The sequence below is a fragment of the Heterodontus francisci genome, chromosome 4 (genome assembly GCF_036365525.1).
Source record: "Heterodontus francisci isolate sHetFra1 chromosome 4, sHetFra1.hap1, whole genome shotgun sequence".
Classification (NCBI taxonomy): domain Eukaryota; kingdom Metazoa; phylum Chordata; class Chondrichthyes; order Heterodontiformes; family Heterodontidae; genus Heterodontus; species Heterodontus francisci.
In genome coordinates, this window is record NC_090374.1 from 31,740,525 (window position 1) to 31,753,192 (window position 12,668).

At 43.9% G+C, this 12,668-nt stretch overlaps 1 protein-coding gene across 3 annotated transcripts in view; it reads left to right on the forward strand.

Moving 5' to 3' along the window:
• Positions 1-12,668, forward strand: part of neil3 (nei-like DNA glycosylase 3) — a 96,243-nt gene that overhangs the window by 39,755 nt on the left and 43,820 nt on the right. For all 3 annotated transcript variants that reach the window (XM_068029325.1, XM_068029326.1, XM_068029327.1), the window contains one exon: positions 11,375-11,449. In XM_068029325.1, coding sequence (XP_067885426.1) covers positions 11,375-11,449 — 75 coding nt within the window. The remainder of the gene's footprint in view (positions 1-11,374; positions 11,450-12,668) is intronic.

A 12,668-nucleotide genomic window follows, 5' to 3' on the forward strand; every position in this document is an offset into this window, starting at 1 on the left:
AATACCAAAGACATTGTTTTGGTCCACACCACAAACTCTGATCTCTATCCATCACCTCCATCCCTTTCCCTGGCCACTCTCTCTTTCAGGTTGAACCAGACTATTTATGACTTTGGCATCCTATTTGACCCTGAGATGAGCTTCTCTTCATCAACAAAGCTGCCTTATCCACTTCCGTATTGTCAGCTGTCTCCAACGTTGACTTGACAGGGTAGATGCAGGAAGGATGTTCTCGATGGTGGGGGAGTCCAGAACCAGGGGTCATAGTCTAAGGATACGGGGTAAACCTTTCAGGACTGAGATGAGGAGAAATTTCTTCACCCAGAGAGTGGTGAGCCTGTGGAATTCACTACCACAGAAAGCAGTTGAGGCCATACAAAACATTGTATGTTTTCAAGAAGGAGTTAGATATAGCTCTTGGTTTTAAAGGGATCAAAGGATATGGGGCGAAAGCAGGAACAGGTTACTGAGTTGGATGATCAGCCATAATAATGAATGGCGGAGCAGGCTCGAAGGGCCGAATGGCTTACTCCTGCTCCTATTTTCTATGTTTCAACCCTGCCTCTGCTCAACTGCTGCTGAAAGCCTTATCCATGCCTTTTGTTAGGTCTAGACTTGACTATTCCAATGCTCTCCTGGTCAGCCTCCCATTTTTCACTCTCTATATCCATATCCTAACTTGCACAAAGTCCCTTTCACCCATCGCCGTTGTGCTCACTGACCAACATTGGCTCCTGGTCCAATAAACCTTCAATTTTAAAATTCTCGCCTTGGTTTTCAAATTCCTCCATAGCTGTGCCCCTTCCTATCTCTGTAAACTTTTCCAGCCCTACAACCCTCCTATTTTAGCATGACCTCAGATGTGCATGACATATATTAATGACTTGGATGTGAATGTAGGAGGCATGATTAGTAAGTTTGCAGATGACACCAAAGTTGGTGGTATAGTGGACAGTGAAGAAGGTTGTCTAAGGTTACAACAGGATATAGATAAACTGGGAAAGTGGGCAAGGGATTGGCAAATGGAATTTAATGCGGACAAGTGCGAAGTGATGCATTTTGGGAAGTTAAACCAGGGCAGGACATACACAGTGTATGGCAGAGTCCTGGGAAGTGTTGTTGAGCAGAGACACCTTGGGGTGCAAGTACATAGTTCCTTGAAAGTGGCAACACAGGTAGACAGGGTGGTGAAGAAGGCGTATGGCATGCTTGCCTTCATTGGCCGAGGCATTGAGTACAAGAGTTGGGATGTCATGTTACAGTTGTACATAACGTTGGTTAGGCCGCATTTGGAGTACTGTGTGCAGTTCTGGTCCCCGCACTACAGGAAAGATGTGACTAAGCTAGAGAGGGTGCAGAAAAGATTCACAAGGATGTTGCCTGATTTGGAGGGCTTGAGTTGTAAAGAGAGATTGGATAGGCTGGGTCTGTTTTCCCTGGAGTGAAGGAGGCCGAGAGGGGACGTGATGGAGATATATAAAATTATGAGAGGCGTAGATAGGGTAGATAGCCAGAGTCTGTTTCCCATGGTAGGGGTGACTAAAACTAGAGGGCATAGATTTAAGGTGAGAGGGTGGAGGTTTAAAGGGGATCAAAGGGGTAAATCTTTCACACAGAATAGTGGGTATCTGGAATGAGATGCCTGAGGATGTGTGGAGGCAGGAACAGTAGCAACATTTAAGAGGCGTCTGGACAGGTACTTAAATGAGCAAGGCTTGGAGGGATATGGAATTAATGTAGGCAGGTGGGATTAGTATTGATGGACATTATGGTCGGCTTGGACGCGGTGGGCTGAAGGGCCTGTTTCTATGCTGTACGACTCTGACATTGGCACCATTTTCATAAACCGCTGACCCAGATCTTAATTTTCCGCCTCTTCTTCACTACACTAGCCCCAAGAACCTCAAAGCTTTGGTGTAAGAATTATTCAGCACTTCAAAATTCTGTCAGATGATGAAAGCCCAATTATGTATTTATTACATTTCAGCAGAAGACTAGCCAGTTCCATTTGCCTTTTAATAATTTTGTTAATTCTGTGGGCATTCAGTCACTGTTTCAAATGCAATTTGTAAATGAGAGTCGCATTCACATGTCATCTGTTAAATTCTTTTCAGTGTTTGGTTAACCACTTGTGAAGTCCTCCATGCACAAATATGTTTGGCTCCAAATATAAGCTAATATTCTTGCTTTGAAGGCTTGTGTGGACCTGTTTATAACCCACATTAATTGATTTTAAAGTTTATCTATTTTAGTCAGCTTTTACTTAATTCTGGGTAGGTTTACGAAGCTGCTGTCATAGAATTTCAGGCTGGAGAGGGTGTGAAACAAATGATGTCCTAGATTTTTGTGCATTCAAAGAATTCAAGGATTCAATGACATTGGTCAGGTGGCTCTTTTCCTTTAGAGTTCACATCGATTGCTGTAGACTAGATGCCCTCCATGATGGTGATCCTGGCATTGACATCAGATATTGCATGGACGGGAAGCTGCTCAATCTGAGATGACTCGGCAAAATTCAAGGTCTCCAAGGGCAAAGTTCATGATTTCCTGTTTGCCAATGACTGTGCACTAATTGCTGGTTCAGAGCTGGACAGGCAATGTAGGATGGACTTGTTCTTCAATGCATGCAACAACTTTGGCCTCACAATCAGCACAAAGAAAACTGAAGTAATGTACCAGCCTGTTCCAGGAAATCCTTATCTCAAGCCCAAGGTTTCAGTCCATGACCAGGACCTGTCAGCAGCGGATAAGTTCACTTATTTTGGCAGCACACTCGAGCAAGACGCATGCAGAATTGCCAAAGCAAGTGTAGCCTTCAAACATTAGTCTGGGAGCAAAGAGGAGTAAGCCTGCCTACCAAACTGAAAGTCTATAGAGCATAAGTCCTTCCCACTCTGCGCAAGCGAAACTTGGACTGTGTACCAGCGTGATGCCAAGAAGCTCAACTACTTTCGCCTGAGCTGCCTTCGGAGGTTTCTGAAGATCAGATGGCAGGACATAATACCCGACACTCAGATGCTCACCTGAGCCGCATGCCGAGCATCCACACCATATTGAGACAGTCACAACTGAGTTGAGCTGGTCGTATAGCCAGAATGCCTGACACTTGCTTACCAAAGTGAATCTTCTATGGAGAGCTTGAGTCTGGGGTGTGCTCTCATGACAGTCAAAGGAAGTGCTACAAGGACACTCTGAAGGCCTCGCTTAGGAGTTTTGATGTTGACCCTGAGTCCTGGGTGAAGCTCGCCCAGGATTGCTGCACCTGGCGCAACCAAATAAAAAAGGGTGCAACCTCCTTTGAAAGAAAGTGAACATCAGAGGCAGAGAGAAGATGTAAGGAGAGGAAATCCCGAGCCAGCAGCTCATCCAAAACTCAGTGGTCTACTGTATCCTGCCCTATTTGCACCAGGGCTTTCCAAGTGCAGATTGGCTTTAGCAGTCACCGGAATTCCACCAAACACCCCAGATGATGGACATGGTCACCTTTGCCTCGAAATAAGAACAACAGACGAGGTTATTGTTATATAGATAACTTACATTTATATAGTGCTTTTAACATAGTAAATGTCCCAAGGCACTTCACAGGAAGATTATCAAACAATTTGATACTGAGCCACATAAGGGCAGATGAGCAAAAGCTTGATCAAAGGAGGGCTTTAAAGGAGGAAAGAGAGGTGGTGTGGTGTAAGGAGGGAATTCCAGCGCTTGGGGCTTCAGCAGCTCAAGGCATGGCTGCCAATGACGGGAGCGATTTAAAATTGGGGATGACAAGAATCAGAATTGGAGGAGCTCAGATATCTTGGAGGGTTGTAGGGCTGGAGGAGGTTGGAAATGGGGGGTGGCAAGACCATGAAAGGATTTGAAAACAAGGATGAGAATTTTAAAATCAAGGCATTGCTCAATTGAGAACCAATGTAGGTCAGTGATCATTGAGGTGATGCGTGAATGAGACTTGGTGCGAGTTAGGACACAGGCAGCAGAGTTTTGGATAAGCTTAAGCTTATGGAAGATGGGAGACCAGTCAGGAGTGCATTGGAAAAATCAAGTCTAGAGGCAACAAGCACGGATGAAGGCTTCAGCGGCAAGTAAGCTGAGACAGAAAAGGAGTTATACAATAATCCTTATGTTTACTTCTAATAACCAATTCAATTATTTTAGGTAGAATGAAAGTAACACTAATATGTCTGTAGTAGTCTGTCTCTGTTTTGACACCCATATTTGAACATCATATGAGCTTGTTTCCAAACTACTCGTATCTCCTCATTATCCAATGACTCCCTCTTAATTGTCAAATCACAAATCTCCTCCCTCCTCTGTTAGCACTCTGGGGTCAGTGTTTCACAAATATCCTCCCTGCTCTTTATTAGCACTCTGGGATAAATGTCATCACTCCCTGGAGATTTATGTATTTTAAGCTAACTTAACCTGTCCAGGGCTTGTGCCAAGTTCATTGGCTTGACATGGAATATTCTTGTTTGGAGAAGGCATGTTGTTCTTCAGGATATTTACTATTTTGTGCACATTCTCAATTTTGACAGCATTTGCATCTTTAATAGTTTTTACATCTCTAATTGCTGTATTCCTGTTACTAAATTGCTATCTCAACAAGTTCCAAGAAAGAAATGGATAAATTTCAGTCAACAAATGGAATTCAGGGTTATTTGAAATGCACCAAGGAATACTGTGAATAATGGGGCGAGATGGATCAAAGGTCTTCTCCTGCTTGAAACTTACTGTGGTACTGAGAGACTTTTCCTTATTCTACTTATGCTCAGCTGCTGTACTTTGTTTCTATGTTTCTTTGCTTATCTGATTTCATATCTGCTTATTTAGCTGAATAAACAATCAGGAAACTCAGATGAGAGGAACTACTGTTAATCCAGACCCACAGCAATGTGGTTGACTCTTATATGCCCTCTGAAATGGCCTAGCAAGCCATTCAATTGTTTCTAACTGCTACAAAGTCAATAAAAAGGAATGAAACCGGACGGACCACCCAGCATCGACCTAGGCACCGGAAATGACTATGGCAAACCCAGCCCTGTCAATCCTGCAAAGTCCTCCTTACTAATATCTGGGGCCTCAGGATTCCTAGCCTCTGACCTGCTCTTGTAGTCACGGTATTTATATGGCTACTCCAGTTCAGTTTCTGCAGCGAGTAGCTCACCTCCTGACTCCCCAAAGCCTGTCCACCATCTACAAGGCACAAGTCAGGAGCGTGATGGAATACTCTCCACTTGCCTGGATGGGGGCAGCTCCAAAAACACTCGAGAAGCTCGACACCATCCAGGACAAAGCAACCTGCTTTATTGGCACCCCATCTACAAACATTCACTCCCTCCACCACCGACGCACAGTGGCAGCAGTGTGTACCATCTACAAGATGCACTGCAGCAAAGCACCAAGGCTCCTTAGACAGCATCTTCCAAACCCGCGACCTCTACCAACTAGAAGGACAAGGGCAGCAAATGCATGGGAACACCACCACCTGAAAGTTCCCCTCCAAGTCACACACCACCCTGACTAGGAACTATATCGCCATTCCTTCACTGTTGCTAGGTCAAAATCCTGAAACTCCCTTCCGAACAACACTGTGGGTGTACCTACCCCACATGGACTGCAGCGGTTCAAGAAGACAGCTCACCTCCACCTTCTCAAGGGCAATTAGAGATGGGCAATAAATGCTGGCCTGGCCAGTGATGCCCACATCCCGTGAATGAATTTAAAAAAAATCTGGGGAGGTGGTGGCATAATGCTAATGTCATTGAATTAGTAATCCAGAGGGCCAGGCTAATGTCCTCAGGACATGGGTTCAAATCCCACCATGGCAGCTGGTGGAATTTAAATTCAATAAATATTCAACTAATTAATAAAAATCTGGAATTGAAAGCTCGTCTCAGTTTCATGGCATCCATTACTATCACTGATTGTTGTGAAAACCCATCTGTTTCACTAATGTCCTTTACTGAAGGAAATCTGCATTCCTTACCTGGTCTGGCCTACATGTGACTCCAGACCCACAGAAAAATACCCTCAGAAATGGCCTAGCAAGCCACTCAGTTCAAGGGCAATTACGGATGAGCAACAAATGCTGGGCTTGCCAGCGACGCCCACATCCCATGAAAGAATTTTTTAAAAATCTGAATAGCAACCTTGTTGACTTGTTTAATTCTGTGGTCAATTGAGTTGGAACCTGTTGAGCCTTAATATATTGCTTTTTATTTGCAAAGCCATCAGTACTGAAAACCTTCTGCTTAGCTAACAGTCTATGGATAGGTACTTCAGGAAACCTTTCCCTCAAGATAACTGTATTCAACTACAGCACTCATGTCAATCACCTTCTGGTTACCTGAGGCCGAAGGGAGCAGGCAGGACTTTCCTCCTAAAAGGAGTCCTTGCTCACCTGTTCTTTATTATGCTACTTACTACTTGTGTGGAGCTCTCTGTCGGCGACTATGAATCCCCATATATGAGTTACAACATAAATGCTAATCCATATTTAGTATTTGTAGAGTTAGTGCATTTTAAAGTTTTTTTTTATGTAATGGAAGAAGTGCAAGTCAAAAGTTCCATGACAGTTTTTAAAATGCTGTGTTTATTTTTAATAAATGTAAGAAGGTCCATGCAGGATCCCCACTCTGCTGCGTTAGATGATCTCAGCCAATGGGTTTTACATTTGGCTTCTCAATCCCAAGGTTACGGAAGGGCGGGGTGGTGGTAGAAACCAGAATTCTAAGCAATTCCTACTTGCATCCAATGATTGTGCTGTCATATGTGAAAGAAAATAAACTTTGGAACTATAAGCTAAGTTCTGTTCTACAGAATGCAAGGGAAGGATTATGTGTTATTAGACAGATTGTAGAAACCATCTACACTAAACAAAGACCAATAGGATCTTAGGTTGTATAGTAAATGGAATAGAACACAAATCATTTTATGTGATACTGAGCCTATGCAAGGATTGGGTGGTTCCCATCTGGAGTACTGTGCAGTCCTAGTCACCATATTACAGGAAGGACATCATGGCACTGGACGAGATACTGAAAAAAGTTACTCATCTGATACTTGGCATCAAAATCACAGAATTATTGTCAAGAACAAAGAACAGTACAGCACAGGAACAGGCCATTCGGCCCTCCAAGCCTGCGCCGATCTTGATGCCTGCCGAAACTAAAACCTTCTGCACTTCCGGGGTCCGTATCCCTCTATTCCCATCCTATTCATGGATTTGTCAAGATGCCTCTTAAACGTCACTATCGTACCTGGTACCTGCTTCCACCACCTCCCCCGGCAACAAGTTCCAGGCACTCACCACCCTCTGTGTAAAGAACTTGCCTCGCACATCCCCTCTAAACTTTGCCCCTCTCACCTTAATCCTATGTCCCCTAGTAACTGACTCTTCCACCCTGGGAAAAAGCTTCTGACTATCCACTCTGTCCATGCTGCTTATAACTTTGTAAACCTCTATCATGTCGCCCCTCCACCTCCGTCAGACCATTGAAAACAAGCCGCGTTTATCCAACCTCTCCTCATAGCTAATGCCCTCCAGACCAGGCAACATCCTGGTAAACCTCTTCTGTACCCTCTCCAAAGCCTCCATGTCCTTCTGGTAGTGTGGCGACCAGAATTGCACACAATATTCTAAGTGTGGCCTAACTAAAGTTCTGTACAGCTGCAGCATGACTTGCCAATTTTTATACTCTATGCCCCAACCAATGAAGGCAAGCATGCCGTATGCCTTCTTGACTACTTTATCCACCTGCGTTGCCACTTTCAATGACCTGTGGATCTGTACGCCCAGATCTCTCTGCCTGTCAATACTCCTAAGGGTTCTGCCATTTACTGTATACCTCCCACCTGCATTAGACCTTCCAAAATGCATTACCTCACATTTGTCCGAATTAAACTCCATCTGCCATTTCTCCGCCCAAGTCTCCAACCGATCTATATCCTGCTGTATCCTCTGACAATCCTCATCACTATCCGCAACTCCACTAACCTTTGTGTCGTCCGCAAACTTACTAATCAGACCAGCTACATTTGCCTCCAAATCATTTATATATACTACAAACAGCAAAAGTCCCAGCACTGATCCCTGTGGAACACCACTAGTCACATCCCTCCATTCAGAAAAGCACCCTTCCACTGCTACCCTCTGTCTTCTATGACCGAGCCAGTTCTGTATCCATCTTGCCAGCTCCCCTCTGATCCCATGTGACTTCACCTTTTGTATCAGTCTGCTATGAGGGACCTTGTCAAAGGCTTTAGTAAAGTCCATATAGATAACATCCACTGCCCTTCCTTCATCAATTATCTTTGTCACTTCCTCAAAAAACTCAATCAAATTAGTGAGACACGACCTCCCCTTCACAAAACCATGCTGCCTCTTGCTAATAAGTCCATTTGTTTCCAAATGGGAGTAAATCCTGTCCCGAAGAATCCTCTCTAATAATTTCCCTACCACTGATGTAAGGCTCACCGGCCTATAATTTCCTGGATTATCCTTGCTACCCTTCTTAAACAAAGGAACAACATTGTCTATTCTCCAGTCCTCTGGGACCTCACCTGTAGCCAATGAGGATGCAAAGATTTCTGTCAAGGCCCCAGCAATTTCTTCCCTTGCCTCCCTCAGTATTCTGGGGTAGATCCCATCAGGCCCTGGGGACATATCTACCTTAATGCTTTGCAAGACAGCCAACACCTCCTCCTTTTTGATAATGAGATGACTGAGACTATCTACGCTCCCTTCCCTAGGCTCATCATCCACCAAGTCCTTCTCCTTGGTAAATACTGATGCAAAGTACTCATTTAGTACCTCGCCCATTTCCTCTGGCTCCACACATAGATTCCCTTCTCTGTCCTTGAGTGGACCAACCCTTTCCCTAGTTACCCTCTTGCTCTTTATATATGTATAAAAAGCCTTGGGATTTTCTTTAATCCTGTTTGCCAATGACTTCTCATAACCCCTTATAGCCCTCCTGACTCCTTGCTTAAGTTCCTTCCTACTATCTTTATATTCCTCAAGGGATTCGTTTGTTCTTAGCCTTCCAGCCCTTACGAGTGCTTCCTTTTTCTTTTTGACGCACAATCATAGACCATTCGGCCTGTCATGTCTGTGCTGTTCTCTGAAAGATCTGTTTACCTAGTGCCACTCCCCGGCCTTTTCCCTGTCGCCCTGCACATTTTTCTTTTTCAGATAACGATCCAATTCCCTCTTGATTGCCTCGATTGAACCTGTATCCACCAGACTCCGAGACAGTGCATTCCAGATCCTAATTACTTGCTGAGTGGAAAAAGCTTTTCCTCATGTCATATCTAAGAAGAAACACTTTTAATGTTTTGAAAGAATGTGAAGGTTGGAAATGAGCATTAAAGAACACGTTGGGCTGAGTTATAAGAAGAATACAGAAAGTGAGTTTATTTGCACGGGAGAAGATTGAGAGGGTATTTTATTGAGGTATTCAAAATCCTTAAGGGTAGCAACAAGCTAAACCATGCAAAACTGTTCATGTCCTGGTAACCAACAGCAAGACAGCATGGGATGAAGCTACAAGAGGAAGGTGAATGGATACATTAGATATAACTATTTCACACAGATACAATGATAAATGTTTGGGGTGGACTGCCGAAGTTTGTGATCCAAACTGAAAACATCCATAATTATCAACAGGGAGAAGGACAGGCATTTTCGAGAAAATTAGTTCATGAATACCCCTGGTAGTTAACTGTATTTTTGAACGTTGGTCTGGAAACATTTTTTTCCGATCCTTTACATTTCTATGTCTCCTGCTAGGCTCAACTGTGACGAGCATATGTAACCTGCCAACTCTAACTGCTCCAGCTCATCTGAGAGTAAGAGCTGTTTTTGGGTAAGATGCTAGATGACTGCATTTGTCCATAGAACTGAGCACTGCATGAGTTGATATCTTCAGGAGAGGAAGGGAAAAAGTAAGCCAATGCTTACCATTAGCAGATCATTCTTTTCTCCAAAGGGCTGCTGTTACTACAGAGAAACATGAAATGCTGCCTAAATAATATGCGTTCACATCTTGGCTCATGCTAGTCCAACATCAGAACAATTTTACTATAAATATGGAGAAAACTTGGCAAACGGTAGTTTAGTCAAAATAATCCATGAAGTGATTTCAGACATTTTAATGGATTTGAGTTACATAAGGTAGATTTATTTGAGCTGCAAATGAGAATATTTATTACCTTTTAAAAACGCATTCATACTAAACATTACTTTTTCATAAACTGATGCAAAATAAACTTGTGAAAGGGTGTCAGTTGAAGAATTAATTTTTGTGTCTGACCTCTATCACCTTTTTCTTGAGGATGTTCACTGCAGGCTTTGGGACCCCGCTGTCGTCATAAGATGGGGTGGGGGGAGGGGTAAGAAGCCTGCATTATGTGGGGAATAATCAGACTGATTTTCCCCAAATTGGCCAGTTAATGGCCAGAGGGTGGGCTCGCCATCCAATTAAGGACTGCAGGCAGGCTCTTGAAGCTGGAGGGCAAATAGGAGACCCTCCAGCACTGAAGAAGCAGCAGGCTGCCTTTCCAGGTAAGTGAAAGAGAGAGAGGGCACCTTCTCTCCAACTTTTTAAACTTTTAATTAACAAATAGACTGAGCAGCTGGGACTGCATTCCCTTCTAGAGGGCCGTCTTTGGCTGCAGCTGAAGCCAAGCAGCTGGGGAGAGCTGCACTGTTCCCCGATGCTTCCAGGCAGCTGGAGGCTGACTGGAAAACTCCAGTTAGCCTCTGACAACAGGCCTTAAAAAATTGTTAACTACCTGAATTGGCTACTTGCCACTTGTGGGTGGGTAGCCCTTCCGCCAACCCTTCCCTCCACAGCATCCCACCTCCAGGAAATTGGGCCGGGGGAGGGATGGTGCAGGGGAACCGGCACACCGGCAGTGTGAAATTCCTCACCCACCTGCCTCTGTGCCCACCCTCTTCGGGCTAAAAATCCAGCCCCAAGTGTTCATCATTTATGAGGTAATCATAAGGCGGTACAGTGGCGCAGTGGTTAGCACCGCAGCCTCACAGCTCCAGCGACCTGGGTTCGGTTCTGGGTAGCGCCTGTGTGGAGTTTGCAAGTTCTCCCTTTGACTGCGTGGGTTTCCGCCGGGTGCTCTGGTTTCTTCCCACAGCCAAAGACTTGCAGGTTGATAGGTAAGTTGGCCATTGTAAATTGCCCCTAGTGTAGGTAGGTGGTAGGAGAATGGTGGGGATGTGGTAGGGGATATGGGGTTAATGTAGGATTAGTATAAATGGGTCGGTACAGACTCGGTGGGCTGAAGGGCCTGTTTCAGTGCTGTATCTCTCTATATCTATAAACCATTATCTCAGACACATGTCCTTTTTCAGATTTGGCGGTTATCAGCTGAGCAAATACACCACCTTGTAAAAGTGACTCGTGACTTCACAATTCTGTTCTATAAGGTAAGAATGTGTCTTTATTTGCAAAAAAATCAACTAAATTGTTACATCGTTAACTCAGTAGCTCCCTCTAGTTGAAGTTGGTGTAACCTTTATTTCCTCCTGAGCAATGTATTTACTGTCTTTTAAAAAAAAATACAATTCACGCAGAAAACTTGGGCGTGTATTGTGGAATGCATGAAGCAGTGATAGTGTGATGGTTCTCATTTATAGTTTTCCACATATCTTTGCCAAACTGCTTGGGTCAAAATCTAGTATTAAATCTTACACAATGTAGGAATTATTTTATCAAAAAGTAGTTGTGTCTTGAAAATAGCCTTGGGATTTAGATCTTGTCAAACAACTGTGAAGATATTTTCAGGAACATAATACAATATAAATAGAGATCATTAGTCATTTTATTTAACTTCCAGGATATTTTTTGGCTTGATGAATCCAAAGCTGGTTATCTCCTGATTTGTTTCAGCTGAGATGCCTAAATTCTCCCTAGAACATGACACGCTAGATTTAGTAATGAGTTAAGAACCACAATTATTTAACAATCGGAGAAATAGCAACAAAATATTAATTTATTAGCTTTGAGAGGGAGCAGGTAGAATCACAGACCAGGGTTTTATATTTAAGTAAGGCAAACTTCAAGGGGTGAGAAATAAATGAATCACAGTAAAAAGGTATTTGGTACAACAACAAAAATCCATACATGCCCCTAAAAGACACAAGCTCCACTTGAGTACAAGGGTTGGCAGGTCATGTTACAGTTGTATAGGACTTTGGTTTGGCCACATTTGGAATACTGCGTGCAGTTCTGGTCGCCACATTACCAAAAGGATGTGGATGCTTTGGAGAGGGTGCAGAGGAGGTTCACCAGGATGTTGCCTGGTATGGAGGGCGCTAGCTATGAAGAGAGGTTGAGTAGATTAGGATTATTTTCATTAGAAAGGCGGAGGTTGAGGGGGGACCTGATTGAGGTGTACAAAATCATGAGCGGTATAGACAGGGTGGATAGCAAGAAGCTTTTTCCCAGAGTGGGGTATTCAAATACTAGGGGTCACGAGTTCAAAGCGAGAGGGGAAAAGTTTAGGGGGGGATATGCGTGGAAAGTTCTTTACGCAGAGGGTGGTGGGTGCCTGGAACGCGTTGCCAGCGGAGGTGGTAGACGTGGGCACGATAGCGTCTTTTAAGATCTATCCAGACAGATACGTGAATGGGCAGGAAGCAAAGA